Genomic DNA, 26,961 nt, shown 5'->3' with positions numbered 1-26,961 from the left:
TTTTTTTTTTTGTGATACTGGGGATTGAACTTGGGGGCTTTCCCCCAAGCTACAACTTCAGCTTCCTTTTTGAAAATTGTGAGACAGGGTCTGGCTAAGTTGTTAAGTTACTCAAGCTGGAGTTCAATCTTGTGATTCTCCTGCTTCAGTCTCTCAAAGTGCTGGGTGGTACATGCCTGGCTCAAAGCACTTCTTTAAAGAAGACAGTCAGATGTCTGGAAGCCGGGGCACTCTCCCGAGCCAGGCATTCTGTTTCCAGGACCATTCAGAGACAGCGGGCTGGAAGTCGTCAGCGATGGGATTCTGCTTTTCCTGAACCACATGGCAGTGCCTTGGATCACTTGGCAAATCCATCTTTTGCAGCTACTTAATTTTCTGTGTTCTTAAGATATGGATGTTTTAGTTTCCTTGTAATTTTGTGGCTCAGGGTTTTTCTATGCTGGCTGTTGGTTCAGACTAAACCAAACAACTGGGGACCATTAGCCATTTGGTGTTTTAAATGGAAAGGGACATTTGAACTACATGACAAATGCTGAAAAGCAAAGCCCATCGCACTGCGAGCATAAAGGAACTGTTTATAATGAAAAGGTGGTTACGTTTTCAGTCAATCTATCACTTTAATGAGCTCTTTGCATTTCTTTGATTAATGCCCACAAAACAAGGAGAAAAAAAAATTGATGTAATGGAAACAAAATGGCATATACTCTTGGCTGCACAAGGGGCATTTCTGAGTATTTTATTGGCATCCACCTCATATCACTGTCTTGCAATGTATACGTCTGCATATTCCCTGGCATAGCAAACCTTTGGTTTACTGGAAATGTGATCCAGCATGAAAGAGGAGATCCTTATTGAGTGGCAAAATGCCCTTTGTCATTTCTTTGGTGGCAGCAAGGGTGTGTGTGTGTGTGTGTGTGTGTGTGTGTGTGTCTCAGAATAGGAATTAAAAGTAAATAATAAAACAGTGTCTGGCTTAGTCACTGACCTAATGAAAAGAGAAATTCAATAGGTATATGAAGATCAAGAAAAAAAAATGAAAGACGCTTAAAAGCAGTTAAACATTAGTAGGTAGTAAGTAGTGAGGGACTAGCCACATGTAAAAGGAATGGAAGAGTGCCGAGGAAGGCAGTGATATGAAGATGCTAACTGCAGGGAGAGATGTGGGCAAAGCAGGCTCCCGCAAGAGGTGATAGAGGTGCAGGAACTGGGGACCAAGGGAGGAGACCAGCAGAAGTGGGTAGGCTCAGCAGGAGCAGGTGAGAGTCAGCGGGTGCCTGGCCTCTTTCTGTCCTGGATGCCAGCTCTGACTGCTCCTTCCTGCCACTGTGCTTGGGGATTTGTGACTTTTCATGGACTCCTGACAGCTGCTTAGGGCTGGACACGTGCACTGCGTGGCCTCTGCTCTGAGGGGCTCTTCTAGAGTGATCGGAGGTTGAGACAGTGGAGAGCCCAGAACCCTGAAAGCTCTCACTGTGCCTTGTTGCATCCGAAGCCTTTTCTCCCTGTCATCCTGACTTGCTCAGATCCTTTCTAAGGACCCCAGTCCATAAAAATGACCTTTTGGCCTCCTCCAGAACCATAAGCCATACACACCTACCACGTCACCAGCAGCTCTCAGCGCTTACAGATCAGAGAAGGTTTTGAGGTTTCAAGTTTTCTTTTATTAATTTTAAGCTGTTTCTTATTATACAAAGAATATTTACTTTAGAAAATTTAGAAACTCACAGAAGAAAAATATGCTTTCTTTATATTATCAATCAAACATAAGAAAGTTGACATATTAGTCCTATTTCCAAAGATATGAATGCTTTACCTTCAAAAATGGATCATACATCATTTTTCTATGTCATTAAATGTTTTCCTGAAATTTTAGGACATGTACTTAATGCAATCTATTTTCTAAAATTTGTCATTCATTTTGTTTTTAGTTTGTTACTTAATAATGATGAATGAAAATTATTATTGCCAAGTCATTAATGTAAGGAAATTGTGGGTGTATGTTTAAATATTGTTAGAAATGATATAACTTGAGAGAAAGTGTAAGTAAAATTTTAAGTCATCTGGGACAGAGTATGTCACATGTGGACAAAGTATGTCTTATTTTTATGTTGCAAGATGAATTGGGGAAGTAAAAGTCATTTGAGAAATTGTGAAAAACACATAGGGATACCGTAAGCTCTTAGACAGATGAAGACGTGAACCCAAATGAATGCTGGGTTTCTTTTCCAAGAAATCCGTAGTCTTAGTTCTGTTGAAGTTGTGACTCTCTTTGTTGTTTTCCTCTTTACTTCCTTTGTTTCTTCCATCCATTAACCAACCTGAGATGCAAAAATTAGACTGTAAGTTCTTTAAAGTTAGAGAAGTAGACTGTCTCCTTCGAGATGTGACTCTTGGAGACATACTTGTTTCATACGTTTGAGATTTGTCTAGATGCTGAATATATCTTTCAAGGTTTAGTGGGCCAGCAGTGGTAGTGAATTTTTGCTCCCTTGGCTTCATTTGTTTTGTTGTGGGTCAGGCCCAAAATGTTGCACCAAGAAAAGAAATTTCTCAATTACTCTCCTAGAGGAGGGTTTTGAGTGAAAGTGATAGAAATCCTAATCAAAAAGCCGTATGTATAATGAAAGTCATATGACTAGGGTGCTTCTGGCTGTAGGCACATTCAGGTCCAGAGACTTCCACAAAGTCGGACTTTTGCCTCATTCCCTTCACCTCTGGATTAATTTGTCCTGTTTTGATTCTTTCCCTTCCTGGCAAAGTAGAAATCATCACGCCCCACTGATAAGCCTTCTAGCTTTGCAGTCACACTTTTTCAACATCTACTTAAGGTCCCAGAGGAATGTTGGATTGGTCCTGGTTCGAGGTGGACAGATCCATCATGATGAGGTCAGGTTGATGGTCTTCTGAAGCTAGACTCCCATTCATGTTGCCACTCCTGTGCCCAGAGTGGGGACAGTATTGCTTTCCCCCCCATCCCCCATGTAGAATCGACCCTGTGTATGAATGGGTTGAAAGAGAACAGATAGCAACAGATACTAATCATCCTAGTCCAGCTACTAACTGGTTCATGATCTTGGGGCCGATAACTTCTCCCTGAGCCTCAGTTTCTTCATCAATGAAATGGGTGAGATGATGAAAAGATTTCCAAATCTGTGAGGTAGGACCCAATTTCTATCAGTTTACTGAAAAGAACAGTTAGTGTTTATGTTGTTTGATCAGTTTTACATGCCTGTATCTGGTAATCCTAGCAACTGCTTTGAAAATAACAATTTGCGGGCTGGGGAGATGGCTCAGTAGAATAAGCGCTTCCCTGGCAAGCACAAGGGTCTGAGTTCAATCCCCGGTTCTGCCAAAAAAAGAAAGAAAGAAAGAAAGAAAGAAAGAAAGAAAGAAAGAAAGAAAGAAAGAAAATAACAATATGCAACATAATAACCATTGTTAATTTCCTGTCAACTTGTTTTTAAATTCTGTATCATTTTTACTGTTGTCTATTCTCTCTAAAATAAAATAGGAAAAAAATATTTCTAAATTCTTGCATCTTCAGCATAGAATTATTGGTAAAAGAGTCATCATTGGATAACTGTGGTTTAAGTCTCATGGAATTGAGAATTATCTATTTATATTATTCCCAACCTCTGTCTCTGCTCCGGGATGCTCCAGCCTGCTACCAACCTCAGGAGTTTCTCAGAATAAAGCAGATAGCCACAGCCGAAGCCTAGCAGAAGTCTCCCTTTCCTCCTCAGCCGTGACCTCCAGCCAGCATCTGAGGAAAGTGGTCAGTTGAAGTAGCCTTGGGCAGTGTCAGGAGAACCTGTCACTTTGGTAAATGCTGGCTTACTTATTCAGTAAATATGTTCAGCTGCCTGGTCTTCCTGACCCTGGACTCCAACTTTATGGGATGCCCTTGCACCCAGCTTTGAAAAAAGTATTGCAAGGTTAAACTAAGGTTTTCTGTCCTTTAACCAGCTTCTTCCTGTATCTTTTCTAAGACTCTATCCCCAAACAACCCCCTGTGCTTGGATATTCCTGTCTAAGCTAGAAAGCAGTTGTGCTACTATCCATGGAGTGCTCTTTCCCGGGGCTGCTGAAGAATTTGTTGGAATACATACTGCAGAAATGACTGCTGTGGCTATTACTGTAGTTGCTCAGGGGAGCTATTCAGAAGCCTCATTTATTGGAGCTTAATAGATTAAAAGTCCAAATTGAGTCTCATGATATAAGCCTAATCAAGTTCTAATCTGCATAATTTTCCCATAAGCAGCAATGGGAAATTTGGATAATTTATGTTTCAGCAGTTGCCAATCATGTGTTAAATAGCATTGTTGCATTTACTTATCAAAATATTTTTTATTGATCTTCACTTCATCTGACATTTGGCTTTGGGATTTTTTTTCCCATGGCATTAACAGGAAATTTAATTCATCTCCTAGATGATGTAATATAAGATGTTTCTCTTGATTTTAACATGTCTGTATAGATCATTTTTAACGGTGATCTTTCCCTTTTACAACTTCATATTGAATACCTGTCTCAGCAAACCTGGATGACTGGGCCTAATTTATTTCCCTAGTTTTACATAGCATATGGATTTCTAACCATCATTTATATGCACACAATAAAAGATAATTTGGCTCACCATTTGAACCAATTCCTTTATGTTAAATCTAGGGGTGGGGGGAAGCACTTACTTTCATTTCTCCACCTAGTATAGGGGAGATGATTGATAAGAATTTCCATCTCCCTCTCTCCCTGAAAAGGCTTGGGGATTTAACTAGTGAAGATTTAGAAAGTACTTTATGTTTCCCCCATGGAAAAGTACTGTAATAAAGCATTTATTATATGTACTGAGTTGTGCATGCTGCCGTACTAAAGTGAGTTAAGCCTAACTACAATGGGTCCCAGTTGTTGTCTGCTATTGTTTAAAAGTGAAAACAATAAAAAGTAAGGCTGGGTTGGGCCTCAAACTTCTTTCCTTCCTGAAAAAAAGAGAGAGTGTCATACAGAGAGGGCCTAGAGCAGGTGAGGTGTATAGTTAGCTCTGAGCTCTCAGTCCACCTGCTTGGCTGCGGCTCCCCTGTCTGCAATCTAACTAACTGCCTTTGCTTGAGAAAGCTACTTGATTGTTCTGTATCTTATGTTCCTTTTCTTCAAAAGGGAAATATTGATGGTGGCTCCATGTACAGCGTTATTATGAGGAGTGAGTGAGACGGCCTATGAAAATCTTGAGCGTAGTCTGGCACACAGCACACAGCAGTACGGGTGGTGTTTTAGAGGTGGTTTGGAGCTAGTTTGGTTGGGTTCAGCTCTGAGATCTGGTAACTAGCTCTGTGCCCCTGTGCAAGAGGCCGCCTCTGTTCTTCGGTTCCTTCATCTACAGAGTAGTAATATCCACTTAGGATGTTTTGGACCACTAAAGTTATCACATGTACAAAATTCAATATGTAGTAAGCACTCAATACATGTTGACTATAATGTTTTTCCTTGAGGTTCTGTCTTAGTACTAATTCTTCATTTTCAATTATGCTAATCAGTCTAGCTCTAGAGCATCCATACCTTTGCTGTGCTTTCCATGACAGCAAGCCTTTATCATTTTCAACTGTACTTAGATCTCCATTATCCTGGGGCCTCTTTCGAGCCTTCCCCCCTAGGAGAGCTTGTTTGAGCCATTGCTCTACTCGTCACCGTATGGTGTGTGCATACATGAAATATCTAACATGATTAATATAAAAAGAAACCTTGGTGATCTCTGTCCCTGTCTTGTCTCCTAGCACTTCTCAGGATAGGCCAAGTGTTTGCGATGCATTTTTTAATTCCAAGCCATTCTAATCAAAGTACCACTGTCTGAACCTTTCCTTCAATGTACCACTAACCTTTCCTCAGGTTAATTTTTCTTACCCTTACTTCTCATGTTGAAGTTTAAGTTGCCAACCTCTAGACTAACCAGTAGCATGAAAAGAATGTCAGCCTTTGCTGATTGGTTCAGCTGAAAACAACAGCATTGTCTGTGGTTAAGAACACAAACACTGAAAAAGAGACCCCCCCCAACCAAACTAAGAAAATGTATCTTCAATTAATTAAAAGAGGTAGGAAATAAATCTAGAAAATAGAAGGCTTCAGATATATTCTGCAGCTATTATAAGGAATTAAGAATCTTTCTTCATGAAGACTGGCCAGTAGCTTTCCAAATACTTAAGGAACATCCCACTCCTCCCCATATTCAGGTTTTTCCTTCCCTAGATAATTTGGATTGAATTTTTATTCCAGGACTGATGTGTTTATTTCTGCCAAAACATATGTGTTTTGCCCTCAGGTTAATTTTCCCAGATTTTTTGTGTGTATGTGTAAAAAAAAATGTCTATCAAATCTTCTTTATCCATGGATAAGGGGGTGGTAATGGGTGCTGTAACTATCCACAAATAATTGTTGTGTGCTTAAAACATTTACATTGGCAGCCAGAGTTTTTAAGTGCTTGCATCATACTGGCCATTATACATTTCTTGTTAGCCTTGCAGCTGCTCCTCCATAGGAGATAATTTTGGTTTATGAATGAAGAGGCAGGAGCGATGGTTAGAATTAGGTGGCTAAGAAATGAAAGAGCCAGAATGTGGACTCAAGAAATCTGACTTCGAGGTCATACTCTGAACTATTCCATTCTTTCTTCTTTATATGCCGGGCATTTGTAGACACTCTGGAAGCTTGAAGACACAGAAAGCCCAGCTTCTGGCCTAAAGTTCCATAGGACGTATGGAATGAGATCTTGAGACAGTACAGGTCAGCGCACTTGCGCCTGATAGAAATGAATAGATAGATAATGCCTATCACATCTGCTACTAAAGACTGGAATGGGAAAAACCTTCAGTTCCAGGAGGTGAGGTGGTCTTTGGGAGTCATTTTTATCTCAACATTTGCCTCCCATGGCCATGCTCAACAGAGAGTAATAGGGATGGGGACCATTTTGGCAAGATCTTGGGCTGTACATGAACTAAGCTTGAGTCTTTTCCTGATTGAGGACTTCTTATTCTACTTATCTAATGCAAATACTCTTTTGGCAAAATAAGAAAATATTTCTAAAACTAGTTGCCTGATTGTTAGTCTAACTAGTAAAGGGAGCCAAAACATATGTGCTTTGGTGTGACTGTTGCATAGCTGTAGATCCTTGAGGGACAGTCCCATGCCATTGTGCTCACATGGAGATTCAGAATGCAACTGTAACAAAAAATGTCCCTCCCCGGCCACTGTACTTCAGTTTCTTAGTTGTCCAGGTGATAGTTTCTGTTCCAGTTCCAGTTGCTTCTGTCTCTTAGAAACAGCTATTCACTGTGATGCATAGTTTGTCACTGGCATGTATATTCTGTAAACCAATCCCCAGTTGACAAGCCATTCTGCCTCTGTACGTCTCGCTTGCTTAACCCATATGAGCTGCAGACCACCAGAGATCAGGGCCTGATATTTGGCGATGACCCTGATCACTGCTCATCGATGCGAATAAATCTGCCTCCAAATCCTAGATGTTTGTTGTTCTGGTGCTTCTGCTTGCCCTTGAACAACCAGGAGTGTAGCTTCTGCTGCCATCAGGAAAGGTTGGGAAGGAGACAGTCAGTACCTTCGAGACCTACTCCTGTCCCTGCCTTAACTCTGAGGAGTGAAGATGCCCTGTCTGGGCATCCAAGGCCAGGTTGCCTCATCCCTCAAAGGAAAGCCTCTAGGTTTCTCTTCTTTCCAAGGTCACTTAGGGAATCCAGGTCAGCCTAACATCTTAGACCATAGTTTTCTCATATCAGCAACCCTAAGGAAAAAAATGCTGATAATAAATTTTCACTTGTCTTGAATACAACCCTACCCTAGGGGAAAACATAAGTCTTTTTTTCCTTGAATTTTTCTTTAGAAGTAGCCAAATAAGAAGAAGTATTATGATTGCTGAAGAGTTTTGCCACCCAAGGACTCCTGTTCTGGAGTCTTGTGAGGGAAGGAGCCAGACCTTCCAAGAAGGAGTGTGTTTGGGCTGTCATCATAGTTCACCAGTTGCAAATAGTAATGGAACCAAGTTTGGTGACTGAAAAGGAAAATGGAATATGAAAACAAAATGAAGGAGGCCTATGAAGCAAGCATGTCATTTCTAAATGAAGGTTTCATGCAAAGGAATTGAGTCTTTTCACAGCTGAAAATGGAATCTTTAAATAAGATAAAATAAAAGGATGTTGTATCTTGTTGCTGGTTCTGTAATGAATACGGTTTTCCTAATATGGTGTGACCTGCATTTCTCCCTGCTTTTGGGGTGCTATTCCTTGGCGCACAAACCTGTATTTTCTCAAGTCAGCATTTGATGATGGATGTCAAAATACAGGCTATGTATTATGCATATAGCGTTACCGATTTAAGGTGTTTACTTGTCAAGTCGAAGAAATTCACAAACGTCACATCCACTGAATCTGCACAGCTGTCACCTGCAGTTTTTCATGCCTTTGAGTGAAACTTCTGATGAAAACAGTTTAGTTTCCCCCTTCACTGTTTGAGGGGAGGGAAACAGCCGGCATTTACAACGTGTGCTCATGGTTACGTGGTTGGCCAAAAAACACACCTTCCAAAGCTTAGGAAGATGGATACTATTATGTCATTCAAAATGACTTATGTTGTTCAGAGTATGTTAGTAGGAAGAATAAAATTGAGTGCAATCAGGGAATCAATAATAAGAAAAACTTTGTTCTTAAAATTATAGCACTTAATATGAAATATATACACAAGAGAGAAGAAAATAAACTCTTTTATATTTCTCTGGCATTTCATGCATTGTACACCTCCCAAGCAACAGGCAATTACTGAACACTTGCCATTTTGTTTCGGATTCACACACAGCCCAAATGTCAGATTTGGCCCAATCTTAGCACATTCCTGGGGAGTACATCAGAAATCTGGTCACATTATCAACTTAGAATGTTGTCCAAGAAAGCCTAGCAGTGATAGGCCCCCCAATACCCTGATAAGTGCAAGTAGCAACTCACTGAGGACAGAGAAGAGACACCAAAGTGACTAAGCACAGCCCGTGCTCCCTGGTGGGGGAGCAAATAGAGCCTCCCGGCCCACATGGGGTCTGTGGTTCCAGTCCCCTAGCCCTATGCCTCATTTGGAAAAGTTAATTTCCACCCAATAAATGTACTTGGCAAGCAAGCATCGGAGGAGTCTGCATCTCTACAAAGAAGCACCTACCAGGCTTAGCTGGGATAATTTCTCCTTCTTATTGAGCCTGAAGCTGTGAGGGGTCCACCTCATACTAATAGGTAATGAGGGCTTGGTTCCTGAGACCCAAAGAAGCCCAGAGTGCAAGATCCCGAGCCAAGCAGTCCACGTTTCAGCATCCTTGTGTCCACAGGGGCACCCTCTGTCTCTGTTGAGCACAAGATTTTCAAAGGAGTCAATCTAAGTTAGCAGTATACACATCAGTCAAGAGGATGTGAGCAGCAAGTAAAGGAAATCCCTTTTCAATTTGGCTTAAACAAAAATATTATATTTTGTATGTGTATAAGTGTTATATTGTGTGCAATGCGCATGTTTATTATTCATTTATCAATTTATTATTCATTTGTCAATTTAGAATTCATTTATAAAACCTCTTATATAAGAATCCTATCATAGGGTTGTTCCAGGGTGTTTTCCTAAGAAACTCCAGGGCAGTTCTTTCTATTACTCAGTTCAACCAATATTGTCAGGGGGATTTTGTTCTCAGGCGTGTTTATTTTGCTTGCAATATGGCTGCCACAGGTCTGCGTTACATACCGTAAACAATCATGCATAAAGCAGTAACCAGAGGGGTACAAGAATTGCTTCCTAAGTGCCCTCCTTTTTTTTTTTTAAAGAGAAGGCAAGAATCCCTAAAAGGCCCTAAGGAGAGTTCATCCCCATTCCACTAGCCAGCACCCAATTTTGCAGTCCACTCGTTGGCAAGAGGATCAGTGATTAGTGGGTTCAAGGTAGCAGCTAGGAGAGGTTAGGTTATAGAGCAGCGACCACCACAAATCCCACTGACTTCAAGGTTGGCAGCTGTTGCATGGATGTGGGTAATGGCTGGGGCCTCTGTTCAGGCTTCGTGTCCACAGTAGCCAGTGTTCTCACAGTTGGCGTGGCTTGGGAAGAGAAAAACAGCGAGTCAAATACCTGCCCAGAACTGATACTCATTGTTCTGCCTGTCATATATATATATGATATCTGTCTGTCTGTCTGTCTATCTAGACTTTATCTTGGAAATGTGAATTGTTAATCTATAAATAATGTGTGACTTTGTTTTGTTGCATTTGTGTGGACTATACTCTTATTTCCAAATTACTCACTTCTCTAATTTTCTCCCTCCTCTCTTGCTTTCCCACTAGGTTTCACACCTCCAGGGATGGATAGATCCTCTCCAGATAACAGCCCAGTGCATGGGATGATACGCCAACCATCCATCACGACTGGGGTGAACATCCCCATCATCACTGAACTAGGTAGGAGTCACTGTCACTTCTACAGGGTGGAATTTTTCTTTCTCCTCCAGACCATGCAGGATATGAGAGATTGGCCTGTGCCTCAGTCCTTTTGATCTCCTTGGCCCTAGTGGGGTTGGTTTGGGGAAGTTGCAGATGGACATGAGTAACAGGACAGATCACCTGAAGGAAAAACTGATCTATCTTTCCTCTGGGATGAATAGACAGTTTCCTTAAGGCTGGGCATTGTTCCAAAGGAGCATGAGATGATGGCTTTGAAAGTAGGACATATACTTGGGAAAGGGGAAGGAAAGCAACAGCTTAGATCCTGGGTTCTGTCTGGTGTCTTTTCATGGGAGCACCTCCTGAGTGTTCTTTGGCCTGCTCCTATGATCTAAGCCCCCTGCTAATATGCAAAACCCCAGGACTACTCCAACCCCACTCTGAGAACTGTTCAACGCATTGGTCTAATGTGGAATGACTTTGCATTTAGCCCATTCTCTTTGAACTTCTCAGTCAAAAGCCATTTTCAGCCAATGGCAACTCTGCTCCAAAAAGTGATGGGTTTATGAGTTCCATAACCATTGGCCAATGGGAATCCAATTTCTGGGATTGGGCCAATGGGAATTCAGTCCTGTCCATGTCACACCTCGCTACTCTTTGTGAATTTACAAAACAATGGTGTTCTTTCCCCAAGACTAATACAAATTTCCTATGGTCCTGGGTGTCTAAACTTTAGAATTGTTTCCTGTTATTCCCTCACTGTTTTCTTTTTCTGTACTTTCCTCCAATCCCTCTCCCCAACCCTTAAATGCCATATCCCAATTAGCTAAACCGGGCAAGTTACCTTTGGTATCTGTCAATCAGGAAAAAAACAGTGGGACGCACATTCTAATGATAACTGAACTGGGTAAGAAGCACTGTTTTCCTTGACATCAGTATCTCCTTTTGTTCTGTTCTTGGTGTTTCCAGCTATCATTGGCTTGTTTATTTCACTGGCTGTAACAGAAAGGCTACCCCATGGCACTGCTTTGAATGTGTTTTATTTGTGGCTCTGGTTGGAATCGACTGTCTTGTTCTGGCCTTTCTTAATGATTTTTTTCCCCCACACAGCATCAGTAAACCTTTGATCACACCCATCTGACCTGGCAGCTGTTTCCAAAGCATCTTTGCTCTAATTCATTTTCTGTGGCCCAAACCTTTTTTTTTCCATGCGTGCCCCTGATCCCCCGCCTTCTCCCTATATTCTTCTTCCAACATACTGTCAGTTTGACTGACATGTCTTCATAGCTCTCAGAGGAAGTCAAAGGAGAAATATAAAAATTTTAAGATAAGAAACCTAAGACGGTACCTTCCCTCCAGCTGTTTATTTTGCTTTATACTGACTTTATTTGCGTTTCTTTCCCCCTCCTAGGCCCTTTCTCAGAAGCTCTGGTTCTGAAGCCATAAAAGCACTTTGTTCCTAGGGGACCCTTTCTTACTAAAGCCAGATTTCCAGAAGGGTGCAGCAGACAAAGTCCATAGTCCTGCACTCTGACCCCACCTCCCTGACCCAGAGTCCTCTCTGGGAGGTTCACAGTGGATTCGTCTACAAGATAAAGGCCTCTGGTCATGACTGCATTTGTCAGACCCTTCCATGGTTGCCCATGACTTGGTTAATAACTCCATGAAGGGCACCCATCAGCAGCAAGTCTCTGGGCTGGGCATTGATCTTCTAAATAGAGACAGTGAAAGTGCAGCTTGCCACAGGAGTCACTGGAGAGGCAGGAGGCACCTGCCTTTGAATGACTGAGAAATGAAATGAACACTCCATTTTCTTGGCCCAAAAGTATATTTCAAAATAAGAGAGCAGGCTTTTAACACACAGATCTTGCTCATGAGGTGTCCAGAAACTAAGGAATAAATTGCCCACCGTTCAGCATTGCATTACTGTAGACATGGCTATTTATCAGTGCAGATTCACTCAGGTCAAGAGGGTTGCACTGTTTTCTGCGCCTAGCCATAGGAGAGGTATCTTTCTCATGTTTAGTGTGGTTGGCTGGAAGCCTGGGCTTTGAGATTGGTCTTGTCAGAACCACAGGGCTGTGGAGACTCAGGGAGCTCATGTGGACCAGACCACTGGTGAGAAATTCAGCCAAACATTTCCATCCTGAAATCTAACAGCAGCCTTCAAAACATCTGTGCCAAGGATTTTTTTTTTCTACTTGGAATTCATGTTCTCAGTAATTAGGAAACCCTGTGTGGTGATTAGTGTGAGAGGAAAGAAAAAGCTCACTGCCCCAAATCAAAGGCAACAGTTCAAGTGTTCAGTAAGCATAACTGGCTCTCCTTACGTTTCGCACTCTTGAGATTTCTTGTGTTCTCCAAGCCTCTCTGGGCACGTACTACTCTTATCTTGTGCCTGGCTCCCTATTTCTCTAGTAACCATTCTGTAAGAACTTTTACCATATCACCTACCACAAATATTTACTCTTTACCTGCCTGTTCTGAGATGTGCCTTATATTATACCTGGCCAGCAAAAGGACCTTGAAAAAACAGCCAAGACCAAACAAACTGTTAAACTATATAATATGGCCAGCTGTCATGGCGTACTCCTGTCATCCCAGCACTAAGAGCCTGAAACAAAAGGATTGCCACTAGTTCAAGGCCAGCCTAGGCTACATGGCGAGTTCAACACCAGCCTGAACCATACAGCAAGACCCTGTCTCAACCTCCCCAAATATAAAGATTAAAAGACCCTTATATAGTATATTCTAGTCTTCATCTACCTGGAGACTTGCAATCCATGTTACCGTGGCAAAGATTGCTAAAAGTTTCAGAGGAAAGAAGTTGTTTAAAGCTATTTGACTCCTTTTTCCCAGTTATGGTCAGCCACATGCAACTTGGGGCGGTGTTTTCATCCTGTGTTAGAGCTCACATAATCACTGCTTTATGAAAGAGGCCTTCAGTAACGTTGGCTGTTCTCTTTCTGAGGAATCCCAGAACAGTGATTATAAGATTGTCACTGAACCTTGACGAGAGCCTTGGAGTTCTTCTCCAATGATCCTCCTTCCTTGTCATTGAAGATCTGGAGTCTTTTCTCCTAGTGGGAGCCACTTTGCCTCTCAGTTATGAGACCATCCCTTCCCCATCTCTTGAAAAGAGGTGACAGATGTTGCTCCCTTTGGCGTGCTCATGATTACATGATTAATAACCATTACACACACATTGCACACAGTCGCCAGCTTACACTTTTTGATGAACAAAACAGAAACACTAACACAACATAAATTGTTAAAAGTCAAAATTAAGTTGAATCTCATCTGAAATCTTCACTGGCTCCATTTGTGGCTCTAGAATGGAGCACTACTGAAGCCAAAAATGGTTCAGAATGGGCAGGTCATAGTAGTTAGTGAAAAGGAAGTAGTGGAGGAAACAGAAGAAAAGCGCCAAGTCACTCTGATTGGTGACAGGTCGTATTTGTCTGGATGGATCAGTTCATCACTTGTGGTTTGTTGAGATGCAGCTACTTATTACAATAGGACGCTATAGTTTGTTTGAATCATCAAGTAAGGTTGTAGTTCACTATGTTTGAAGACACATTTGGGACTAATTAAAAATACGTATGGATGCCTCTTTCATCCAGACTGTATTCAATTTAATAGGACAAACAGAAGAAAGTGAGGAAAAACTATCATTTGAAGGATTTATAAGCAAACAATTAGTGTTTTTGAGAGAGGCAGAGGGAAGCTGGGCATTTCCATAATGAGATAGATTCATAGGCATTTAACGTGAGGAAGGTATCATGGTAATAGCCTCCGTCTGTCTAGTGCACAGCATGATCCGTACACTGAGCCAGACTCACCAGGCCTTTAAATAAGTTAAAGACATCTGAGTGACACAACTCATGAGGGAGCTGCCTTAAAATTCCCATTTTAGTGAGAGGGAACCTAGGGTTAGGATCAGAAAATGCTTTGCTCGAGAAGACTGGTAGTAGAGTCTTGAATCAAAAAGCCCAGCCATCAAAGCCTGGACTTTGGACTTCCTTCCCCTAGCTTGCAGCTCACAAGCTGCTGAAACAATGAGGACCCAACACAATGTACTCTGGGAAGACAGAGCAAAGAATTCCCACGTGAGAGTCTTCCTGGAGTGAAAAAAGTGGGTGTCATGTAAAAATAATTCCACGCTTAGCCTTTTATTGTATGATCATTTATTCTGCCTCATACAATAAACAAACAAAAGTTTTTTTTTCAAAAAACTTGTCAAGAAACTTACTGTAAAAAATTAAAACAATAACCCCAAGAAAGCGAATTAGCAGCTGATACATTTCAAAAGGAATCAGAGAAAGGAAATCTCATCTGTTCTCTTTCTAAAAGCATGATAATTATTCCCGAAATCACAAGTACCCCTCTTTGCACTGCCCTCCCCCTACTTCCCCCATTACTTGCTCTGCAAAAGTGGTAATTTCTGAAGCCAAGATGGGAATGGAAATTAATTTGTCATTTAATTTTTAATAAGTTAAAGACATCTGAGTGACACAACTAATCAGTCTGCATGTGTGCGCAGAGGAGTCCTTGAGGAATCCTTGGATGGAAGTGAAATACAGCATCCAGGGCTGCATCTGCTTAAGCAGAAGAAGCAGAGAAAGATTGAGCTGTTTAGAAAGGAAAGGAGGAACGGGGGTGTAACCTTGCAGCTCGCAATGCAGGAAGTCTTTGTCAGTACGTGGCAGGAGACAAAGAGGGCTCCATCACTGTTGGAGGTCTCTGAGTGTCCAGCCAGTGGGTTAGGGTGCAGGGACACCAGGCCGTATGCCGGGCAGGCTGCGGGTCATCCCCAAGGGGCACACCTTGCAACACCCTCACTGTGCTTCTGTCCATTGCTCTCTCCTCTACGTTGCTTCCTTTTCTTTGTGGCTCAGTCTACCATCCCAGCATGGCTACTTGTCATTGAAATATGCCCATTTCTCAAAGGACATGGCTACCAAACTGCTCCAGAGTGTTTTTCGGTGATGATTCTAAAACTGTACCAAAGAACTGGCCATTGCTGTCCACTCGTCCTTCAGCAGCCTGCCGTGGGGGCAGCCTGCTCGACAGCATTATTCTCCAGATCTCAGAAGTTTGAATAGTCCCACAGGAGCAGTCCGTTGAGTCCTGCTGCCCCCCCCCCCGCAGCCCCCAGTCCAAAGACCCATCAGCACCTTCCCCATGCTTTTATTGCCTTTGTAGTGACTTCAATGTTTCTAAACCAGTTATCTGGTCTTTCTGTGGCTTTCTTGCCTCTGTGGGGTCTTTGGGGCTAATTTTAATTTTATGGTTTTTTTAGTGAATGATACCAATGTTCAGTTTTTGGACCAAGACGATGATGATGACCCTGACACAGAACTGTACCTCACTCAGCCCTTCGCATGTGGGACCGCATTTGCCGTCAGCGTCCTGGACTCACTCATGAGTGCGGTGAGTGATCCAGCCCCCTCCAGCCCCCTTAGTGGGCAGAGTCTACGCCAGTAGATCACCTCTGAAGTAAGAGGCACTGGCTAAAATTGGAGCTAGAGTGGCATGAGTGTTCATCTTAATTGTTCCAGTGTAATCTGCTTAAGAACGACCCAGGGAACTAGTAAAGCACATTTCTGAATGTGTCTGGGTGGGCTATGGAACCTTGATCTTGGTTTGTGTTGTGTAATGCTTGGACCTTTCCTCTGTGGACTATCCTCTAACTGCCTTCTGGCTTCTGTGAATTAAGCTTTGTTTCTACCACACCCTTCCTCCATGACTAACCAATCTTGGAGCTGGGTGGCCATGGACTGGATCTTCCCAAACCATGAGCAGGATTAAACCTCTCCTTTTAGTTGTGCGTGTCTCCTCTTGTGTCTCAAAGAGGAAAAAGTTGCCTCCTACAGGAGGACAACAAAATGCCGTGAAGTCTTTGATTTTGATGAGTGTGTCAGCAGTCACCAGATGGTCCCACAAATGAGCAAGCATTTGCTTATAAAATCCTGATGGTGTAAGGAGGGCAAGAAGGCGATGACCAGGTTTGGAGGGTCAGAGAAAGAGTCTCCAGGGAAGTAGTTAATGTTAACATCTGCACCATGCAGAGGGGAGATTTTGTGGGGAGGAGTATTCTCTGCAGGAGAAAGGAAGCAAGTCAGAGCTTGGGAGAGAGGCTGTGGGGAAATTATCTCAAAAAAGGCAGATAGAGCATATGAGGTGGATCACAGGAAGAAAGGGACAGGAAGTACTAGTCAAGTGAGCTCAGTAGGACCACCAGATCTTTTTCATGGTTTTTATCTTTTTCTATGCATCAGTGAGGAGGAAGGAAGGCTTAAAGTTGGAGAGTGGTCAAATCAGGTGTGCATTATAAGGGGATTGCCTTCGCTGGTCTGTGAGCGGTGACCTGGACGGGCGGGATGACTGCAGGAAGTCTGTATGCGTCACCATATCTTGGACTAGGGTAGAGATGGATGGATTTGAGTAGTACTTACTGGTGAAATTGATAAGATGTGGGAATAGACTGAATATGAGCAGAAGGTAGAAAGGGCAGCATGGAACCCCTAAGTCCTTGTCTATCACCGAGGCAGGAGTGCTCAGGCGAGTAACAGGCAAGGGGAGAGACCCAGCCAGTTCTCTGTTGTGGAGAAGGGATTTAGCATAATGGTGGAGGCTTGAGGGCAGCCTGGCCAGAAAATCAAACCAGCTCTTGCTTTTTTTAATAGCTTCATATGGATCAAGGAATCAAGGTTTTTGTTTTCTCATTGTTGCAACCAAAAGCCAAATAACAATTTAAAAAAATGAATCTTAGCTCAATGGAACCATCTTCTACTGCAGAAGTGAAAAGCAGACATGTAGAATGGGTCGTAGCCTGTATGTTGTGAAGTATTCCCACTGAGCATCTTTATTTACTATACAGAAAATCCTCTTTATTCAGGAGTTTTCCAATTCACAATTTGTGAAAATGCAGAAATAGCCTGGATAAGAACTGACCTTTGGAGAATCCACGTAAAAGAGTTTTATTGAACACATTAAAACCATAAACATAACTCAGAGAGGTTTTATACACATACTTTTCTGAAACTGCTTAAGAAGGTTATTCTCTTGAAGGTGTTAAACAACTGATATGCTAATTATGCATTATTCTCATCTATTCATTAAAACTAATCCCTGAAGGACCTTTATTTGAAGAAAGAAAGAACAGAGCTTTTACTGAGTCATTTTAGCTATTCTGTATTCCTGAACACGGCCCGACTGCAAACATTTTAGTTAAAAATCAGAATTATGGATTTAAAAGTAATTATGAAATAGCATTCATCTGAATCAAGGTTGATGGGCTTCACACCATGCCAGTGCTTAAAGCCAATAAGAAAAAAAAAAAAAAAAAAAAAAAAAAGGTCTCTGGAACGACTCTCCTGGTGTGCTGTGGCACACTCCTGGCCTGATGGGCCGGCACTCGCTGGGTCGCCTTTCTACCTGCTGATGGTGTTGGGCTCAGCTTGGGCTCAGGCCTGGATCGGGCCAGGGGGGGATAACAGAAGATACGGAACACGCTTACGGAGTGCCAGTTTCCCTGCAATAAACCTCGTAGTCTCTAAATCCAGCTTCAAACAGACTTTTTTGTAATTCATCTCTTTAAAAATGTCATTTTAAATCTGATCTCATTAGAGAGATTGTGGAAGACTGTTCTTGCTAAGAAATGATTAAGCTGCTTATTGTAGATTTTTTCCCCAGAATTAGAGAATACCGTTAGCATTTTTAAAAAATATATTTATTCAATTATTTGTATGTGTACATATCACATACGTGATGTATTCCAAAAAGGACCAGCTGTATATTTTGGAAGGCTATTTTATTTATAAATTATTAATATCAAAAGGGTGACAGCAAAGCATTAAGCCAAGTGGGGCTATTTCTCAGCATAGACCTTAGGTACCTACTGAGGTTGAATACCCATGAAACTAGCCCACTTTCAAGGAAGCAACAGAGAACTTCTTCATCACCAAAGAGAGGTGTGGGCCCGTGGTGTGGAGGTGGGGGCACAGCTGGGGTCGGGTTGCCCGTATGTCTGTGTAGAGCATCACTAAGGAGTTAGTTCTCGGATACTCAGACAGGAAATCAAAATGAATTGGCCAGAAGTAATAATAATTTTTAAAAGTCAATTTATATATATTTTTTGAAACACAAAAACAGGTGTGTGGGACAGGGTGGTTAATAGTCTGAAAGGAGCATCTGTCTCCATCCTAGCTTTTTTGGGGGGGAAAGATGTCAGGAATCTAGTACCCGTCATTGTGTTGATCAGCGCCAACAGCATTTATTGAGTGTCCTGAGGTGTATGAGGCCCTTTACCCATGTGATCTAATCTGTTGGCCAACACTGTGGATAAACATAGTTTACATATTAAAGCAAAAATGGTCTGAGGACGTGACTTTCCAAAGCTGTAATCAAGATGCCTCTCAACCCATTCGAGACCCTATTTTCAACCGTCTGGGATGCACGAGTTCCACAGTGAGGGTTTCATTCAGGACTATTTCTCCAGACCCAACTGGCTCCAGACCTTTTTGATAGAGTATTACCTTGACTTCTTAGAATTCTACTTCAACTCTGATTTATGAATAAGATCAATTACCCAGGCAGTAGCTCGAAGGAGCTAAAAAGGCTGGCAGGAACATCACGCGAGAAAATGAGGCTCCTCTGCGCAGCAGGAGCCGGAGGTGAGCTTCCGGCGCAGGCATCTGCTCACAAGCACCATCACAACAGCCGCACACAAATCTCTTTCGATGCCGACGACCTCCTCTCTCTAGCACTCCTCCCCAAATTGCCATTTAATCATGTGTCTAAACATTCTCTGCATATTGTCCTTCATAACTCAACTCCTGCTGCTTACTGCTTCATTTGTTAAGATAATAATGTTTGGATTCATCAGAGGCATTCCTGGAACAGACAGGGATGTTACAGACATGGCCTTGTGGCTTCAAACTGCAAATCAATGGCAGAAGCCCAGGATACGAAGGAGAGAGTGATTATGCTTGTGAGTACCTGCCTCCAAGAAGACAGTCGCAACCTAGAAATGCGCTTGTCAAGATGTTCCCAGCTCGCTGCTCGCTTGCACCCCCACCCTGCTCCTATATGAAGCCTGTCTGTGTTTGGGCCTAAAACCCGCATCTGAGTATTCCGATTTGTTTCCCACCCAGCTACTCCTTCTTCCCAAGAACAATCCCAATGTATGTCCCATCAGGATATGCTGGAGAGAAAATGTGAGCCCAAGAGCCAGCCTGCTTGGATGCAGAGCCTAGTGCCCAGTTTCCTGGCTCATCTTTAGAACGGGGCTGATAATCAGTCCTTATCCCGTAGGATTGCAAGATGAGTCAGTGGTTAAGGCTGTAAAGCAATCAGGGTACTTCTTAGCCCACAACTAGCTCTCCGTGTGTTTGTTGTGGTGATTGCTCTTAGCTTATTCATTTATTGGGCACTTATTGAAGGCCAGGCACTGTTCCCCGTGCTGCACATTCATCATAAAGAAGACCCTGCTCTCCTGTGAACTAGCCTTGCCTGTTAGTGAGCTGGGTTAGAGACAGTAATTATGTAAGGAAATACATGAATAATGTCACATGAGGAAAATGGATTGAAGAACATAAGCTAGTTTGGACTATTTTACATCAGGCCATAAATTAGGCCTGGTTGACCAGCAGTCCTCACAGGTCTTTTCCACAGTGTGGGGCTCAGCTGTGTCCAACCATCAAATAAGGATGTAGTAGCGACCCTTGATAGCTTTAGGGTAATTGGAGAGGACAAAGATACAGGGAGGATCTTTGTGTAACTACATAGACTTGTTATCTACACAAGTGCACTCATGGCCTTCCTTTGTAACACCCACGTATGCACACATATGCACATCTTACAGTGACAAGATTTGGGGCCGAGATGGGTAGATAAAGCAGGAATATCCTGGAGAAATGTTTCTACGTCCTCATCTCTAATAGTAGAGATCTGGTCTGGTCTTATCAGAAGTGGATGGGCGTATGCTGGTCACTAGAAGATGTGCCCATCTGGACAATAGATCCACCTGATTTAATGTCTAAGCTGTGCTTTCACTAGGTCCAAGCCCTAGATGGGCACGTGGAGCAAACAGTGCTTTGTCAGGACAAGCTGAGCCAGTCGTACAATTTCGGAGACATAAGGACATAAGGAAAGCTAGCTGTGGCCCTGCTCCTTCCGCTGCACTCGGGAGCATCCATCTCTCCTGCTCACAAGGAGCTGGCAGTGTCCTGGCTGTGCTGAGCGTTGGTGGCCGTGTCCACGCGGCAAATGTGGATGCTCTGCTGGACTCAAGGGCATATCTCTTTGCCATATTAGGCATAGGATCAGAAGGAAAATATCCAATCGTTCTCATCCCTCATGAAAGAAAAACACTAAAAATAAAAACCCACACCATGAAAACTAGCAAATATAAAAAATGGCAGCTATGACATGGAAAATGACAATTTTAGAGCAATTATAAACGAAAGGCAGAGTGCCATTAAAGTTAAGGCAATGTTATTAAAAGATGTGTTAATTTTCAGTTAAATTTTCTATAAAAGACCAATTAGTTTAAAAGGCTTGACAGCATTAACTGTGAAACATAAGCTCCGGTAATTATACTTCAAAAAAATAGAAAGAGGAAGATGCGCCAGTGTGGTGGCAATGCACGTGCGGAGGGAAGGCATGGAGCGGGCTAGGTGGCGCTGTGGGCTCAGGTTTTCCTGCCACGAGTCTTCGGTCCATGTCCCAGCCTTGCCCAGTTTCCTGTGTCTCTGGACAGGGCCTGAGAGTCATCCTACACTAGAGGCCGAGGAGACCACACCTGTGTCTGAGCCAGCTCTGTTAAAGCTGAGTACATGAGGACACAGCAAGAGACATTTCCTAAATCGATTGTGTTGCCAATTGACTGCTCTTTCTACAGACTGCCACTTAATATTATGTGGCAACGTTGTGGGGGGGGGTGGATTCTCTCATTTAGCTCTAATCTGTATGTGATTGTGTCACGTGTGCGTGGTGGCGTTTCGTCTTTGTTATGTGGATCAGGAGTCTGAGGCATAGAAAATCAGGTAACTTTCCCACTGTCATAGCTGTTGAATAGCAAGAGAAGGATTGAGAACCATACCAGCTGGACTTGGAGGTCTGCACTCCTAACTGGTGCTTCTTATTGGCCTGCTTAGAAGAAAAGACTTTCCTGGCCAGGTGTGGAAACTGACCTTGGCAGTGGAGAAGGACTCTGTATTTCTTATATGACATGGCAGCCTGGGTTGCAGGCATTGAATGGGACTCTCAAATCAGGTATCTCCCCCAGCACCCATGTGACCCAGGAATAGCCGCTGACTAGGGTCGCTGGAGACTAGTCCTGCCAGGGCCAGAAGACCTGCAGCCCTGCCCAGACATCATGGACATGGTCTATGAGGAGGCATGGCCATATCTGGAGGCACAAAAGGTTGAAGGGCACAGGACCACACCCCCACATTCCTCTCTTTTGAATTTCATTTCTCTTCTACTGTTGCACTTCAGTTAACCTAGAAAAGATATGTGCCACCTGAGTTAGGTGGCTTGGAGAGAGACTTCCCAGGCAGCACACCTGCCATAGAGATAACTTTCCATAACTGGCACTCGAGGTCCCAAACCCTGACTTGGCTCCTGATGCAGAAGTAACCACTTGCTTTGCACACAGCCCAGGAGCAGCGCTTAGGCCCAGACTCTTGACTGTCTGTGACGTGGTCTGCTTTAGTCACAAAGGAAGTCGATGCTGCCCAATGTATGACTCCCTCCAGATGGTTCTCAGGAAGGCATCATCTTTCCACCAAATTATTCAGGCCGCAGAGACCATGATATGTGCCTGTATGTGGTGCTCAAAGAATCGTGCATCTCCAAGTTGGAGCATCCCAGCAGGGTGGAGCAGGAGGGGCTGAGTGGTAGAGCCCTCACTTAACATTTTGCAAGGCCTGGAGTCCAGTCCCAAGATTGACAAAAACAAAACCGAACACAAATACAAAAGGAAAAGAGTGTTTTATGAGAGAAATGCATCATTGGTGTCTGTAACTGTAGAACATGCAATTAATTTGCTGATCACAGCCTTGCTCCTTGATACCTGCATGAAAGATTCCAGGAGAGCCATCTGGGCTACAGTACCAGCTCAAAGAGCAAGGAATTGAGCTCAGAGTTGCCAGCAGAGTTCTTTTGGCACCTGTAAAACCCTGAGTCAAATTCTCACACTGTACACATGGATGGCCAGTTTTGCAAGTGAGTCACTCTTTGAATTGTGCAAAATTGCAAGGCCAAAACAAGTTTCAAATATTAGTCGGTGCTCAATAAATATCAGTGACTGACTGATCAAAAAGACAATGCTGCTTCAGAGCAACTCCTTTCAGCACAGAAAGACAAATGTGTTCCAGTCGAATTCTAAAGATTTGACAAAACAGTGCCATGCGGGTTGCTTCTAGACTTATTCAATGGAGAATTTAAGTGTCGTTACACTTTCATTATCAAAGCTATGCTGTTCATTGTGAAAAAATTGGAATCAAATGAATATAGAAAGAATATTTAAGTGACCCATAGTCTCAGCACCACAGAGAAGCATGGTTGATATTTTGGTATATTCCTTTCAGATGGATGCATAAATATGGACTATGAGTATGGAATATGTATATCGATTTATGTCTTGGTTCTTTCTTTTTCACTTAATATTTTGTCAAGAGCATTTCATCAAGTTGTGTTCTTCGGTACCGTGCTTTGCAAAACCTCTGAGGGACTTAATGAGATTCTATTCTATAGATACACCAGAATCAGTTAATTGTATGTTGAGGTTTGTAAGTTTAAAAAAGTTTGTTATAGCTGCACCTATATCTTAGTCAGCTTTCTATCACTATAACAGACACTTGGAATAATCAATTTATAAAGAGATGGTTTTACACATTCCCAAAACTATTATGTGGATTTAATGCAATCCCAATCAAAATACCGTTAGTGCACCTCACAGAGCTAGAGAAAACATTCCTAAAATCCATCTATATACAGAAGAGACCTAGAATAGAAAAAGCAATCCTGGGTAGAAAAGGCAAGGCAGGAGGCACCACAACCCCTGACTTGAAATTATACTATAAAGCTGCTGTGATAAAATCACCATGGTACTGGTACAAAAAAGCAGACCTGAGGCTCAATGGAACAGACTGGAAGATGCAGACAGAACTATAAGCACACTCAGCCATCCTGTCTTTGACAAAAGGGCCAAACATGAGCACTGAAAGAAAGATAGCCTCTTCAATAAATGATACTGGAAAAACTAAACATTTTCCATATGCCAAATACTAAAACTAGACCCATATCTATCACCATGCACTAAACTAAAGTCAAAATGGATCAAAGATCTAAATATTAAAAAAAGAACACTAAATTTACTGGAAGAGACAGTAGGTAGAAATCTTGAAGTTATAGGGGTAGGTAGAGTTCATGAACAAAAACCAAACTTCATGGAAAATACTTCAAAGAATTAACAACTGGAATCTCATCCTATTGAAAGGATTTTGTACATCAAAAGAAATCAACAACACAGTAAAAAAGAAAACCCATGAATTGGGAAAAAATTTCAGCCTATTTTCCCTCATACAAAGGACTTCTATCTAGAACATATAAAGAATTTTTTAAAATTCAGGCCCCCAAAATTCAAAGACCCAATCCAAAAATGGGCATCTGAGATGAATATATGCTTCTCAGATGAAGAATACAAATGACAAGTAAATATATAAAAAAGTTCACCATCATTGGTCATTCGAGAGATACAAATTAAAACAGCACTTAAATTCCATCTCATTGCAGAAAGAATGGCAATTATTAAGAAATCAACCAATCAAAAATGCTGGCATGACTGCAGGGAACCTGGACCCCTTCTCCACCATTAGTATGAGTGTAAACTTGTACAACTACTGTGGAAATCCGTGTGAAAATTCCTCAGAAAAGTAGGATTACAAGTCCCAATCAAAGAGGCCCAGTGAGATAGCTCAGCAGATGAAGTGCCTGCTTTGGCAAGCGCAGGAACCAGGATTTGATCCCAGGTCCTTCATGCCACTCCAGCCCCAACCCCCCGGGGTGTACTGAGCAGGCATTCGAGTTTGGGCCTGGTGGTGCTTGCCTGTAATCCCAGCGCTGGGGAGGCTAAAAACCAGGAGGATCACTAGGAGTCCGAGCTGCATAGTGAGACCATATACCAAATACATAAATGGGAAGAAGAAAAAAAAAAGTCCCATTCAACATAGCTATTCCATCTGTAGTTATTTTCCCTGAAGAACTGAAAACATAACACAGCCATATATGTGCTCCTATGTTTACAGCAGGACAATTTGTCATAGCTAAGTCTTGGAGACAACCTAAATGCCCATCACCTGAGGAATGGATAAAAAAAGATGCGGTATTTTATACAATAGAGTATTACTCATCTATAAAGACAGATAAACTCAAGGCTTTTATAAGTAAATGGATGCAACTAGAGACTGTATTCATAAGTGTAATAAATCAGACTTGTGTGTGTAAAGATCATATTGTTTCCCTAGTGTAAGAACCTGCAAGAGTAAATACAAACTGAAAGGTACAATAGCTATTGTTAAAGGGAAAGAAACTACTCAAAGGGAAAGAACAACTGGGATGGAGAAAATGAGAGAAGAAGGGGAGAAAAGATATGTGTTTATACACAAGGTATCTAAGATAATTGTACTACTGACTTGTAGTGCAATTGATTTTTTTTAATTAATTTTATTGAGACAATTGATTTTTTTTTGTTTGTTTGTTTGTGGAACTGGGGATTAAACTCAGGCCATTGCACTTGCCAGGCAAGTGCTTATTCTACTGAGCTATCTCCCTGGCCCCCAAAATGATTCTTTTAAAAATTATTTTATTTTATTTATTTATTTATTTATTTATTTTTGTGGAACTGGGGATTGAACTCAGGCCCTTAGTGCTTGCTAGGCAAGTGCTTATTCTACTGAGCCATCTCCCCGGCCTGGCAATTGATGTTTGATCAATTGTGCATGCTTATATCTGGTAATCTGTACAACTACTTTGAGATAACAATATGCAGTATAACAACCAACATTAATTTCCTATCATGTTTTTTTTTCCCTTAAGTAATAAGTGAGTTTTATTAAAACTGAAAGCAGAAGGCAGTTTAAGCAATTATTAATTGCATTACAAATATAAGGGCTTATTTTTTGTTTTTTAAAAAATTATATTGGGGCCGGGGAGATGGCTCAGTGGAATAAGCGCTTCCCTGGCAAGTGCAACGGCCTGAGTTCAATCCCCGGTTCCGAAAAAATATATATATATATATTGAGAAACAAATAGCAAAGAGACAATTTTAAAACAGGTTAGTAGGACAGTTAAAATAATTAATACATTGCATATTTTTGTCTTTTTAGTGGCTATTCATAATATAAGATGCAGGCATGATATCTTGTCCAAACAATATTAGTAGAAATCTTTCTTCTCATTGAATTAAAAGAAAGTAGCTGCATATCTATCCTATTTTGTATATACATATGCAAAATGGTCCTTCATTTATATCCCCTTTTTTGTTTAGTTTTGTCAGAGATGGGTATTCCATTGCCATTTAAATATTGTAGGTGCATGAATTCAGCAAAATAATCCAATATAGTCCAGGAGTCCATAATAGTAGTGGGTTATTTGAAGGACTGGCAATGTCAGAAGTTGTTGACTTGAGCCTTGTACAGCTCAGAATATTAATATGGCTTTACCTTTTATTCCTCATTTTTATACTTTTCTGCTGGATGGCTAAAACTAAGGTAAAGCAAGACCTATATAACAAGAAATGTAACTTTGTGTCTGGCAAGGTCAGTCAAATCCCCTCAGGATTTACCCTGAAATCCTGTACCACAGTTTGTAGATCCCTTGTCAATGTCAGCCATGTGGATGAGTCACGGCCATTGCTGGACCAATTTGCTCTCTGTGAAAGCCTGAGAGAATGTTTTCTGTCTAGGTGACTCTCCTTAGGTGCATTATACATCATTGATCACTTTCATCTGTGGTACTATAATCTCCTTGATCAGAAAATTTGGGACACCACTGAGTTACAGTACAGGTTTGCTTATGTCCTGAGTCCTCACTGACCTTGAAAGGCTAGGGCCAAAATGTTGGCTGTCCTTTTAGCCCTTCTTGTTCTCTATTTTTTGGTCTGTTGTTAACCCTCCAGAAGAGAAGCTTAATGATATTATTACCCTATAACATAGGCAGTTGAGCTTAACCTCACTATCTCCTATCATGTTCTGATATGTTGTATTTTTTTATTCTCTTTAAAATAAAAAAGAGAGATGGATTTAGTTGACAGTTGTCAGACCATGATGTGTTGATGTGTTGTTGTGCTGCTTTGAACTGGTGGCAAGATGGCCATTGTAGTAGCATGCAGTGGAGTGGGTGAGAACAGCTCACCTCATGGACAGAAATTCAGACAGGTATAGGGATAGAGATGAGAGAGAGAGAGAGAGAGAGAGAGAGAGAGAGAGAGAGA

The 26,961-nt window shown here is 41.9% G+C and overlaps 1 protein-coding gene across 7 annotated transcripts in view; it reads left to right on the top strand.

Moving 5' to 3' along the window:
* Kcnma1 (potassium calcium-activated channel subfamily M alpha 1) overlaps nucleotides 1-26,961 on the top strand; it is a 756,236-nt gene that overhangs the window by 705,036 nt on the left and 24,239 nt on the right. For all 7 annotated transcript variants that reach the window (XM_004624076.2, XM_004624075.2, XM_004624064.2 and 4 more), the window contains 2 exons: nucleotides 10,362-10,475; nucleotides 15,760-15,890. In XM_004624076.2, coding sequence (XP_004624133.1) covers nucleotides 10,362-10,475; nucleotides 15,760-15,890 — 245 coding nt within the window. The remainder of the gene's footprint in view (nucleotides 1-10,361; nucleotides 10,476-15,759; nucleotides 15,891-26,961) is intronic.

This window comes from Octodon degus, unplaced genomic scaffold, assembly GCF_000260255.1.
Source record: "Octodon degus isolate 3935 unplaced genomic scaffold, OctDeg1.0 scaffold00005, whole genome shotgun sequence".
NCBI lineage: Eukaryota > Metazoa > Chordata > Mammalia > Rodentia > Octodontidae > Octodon > Octodon degus.
The sequence above is the reverse complement of the archived record's forward strand: the minus strand, read 5'-3'. Positions and strand labels throughout refer to the sequence as shown.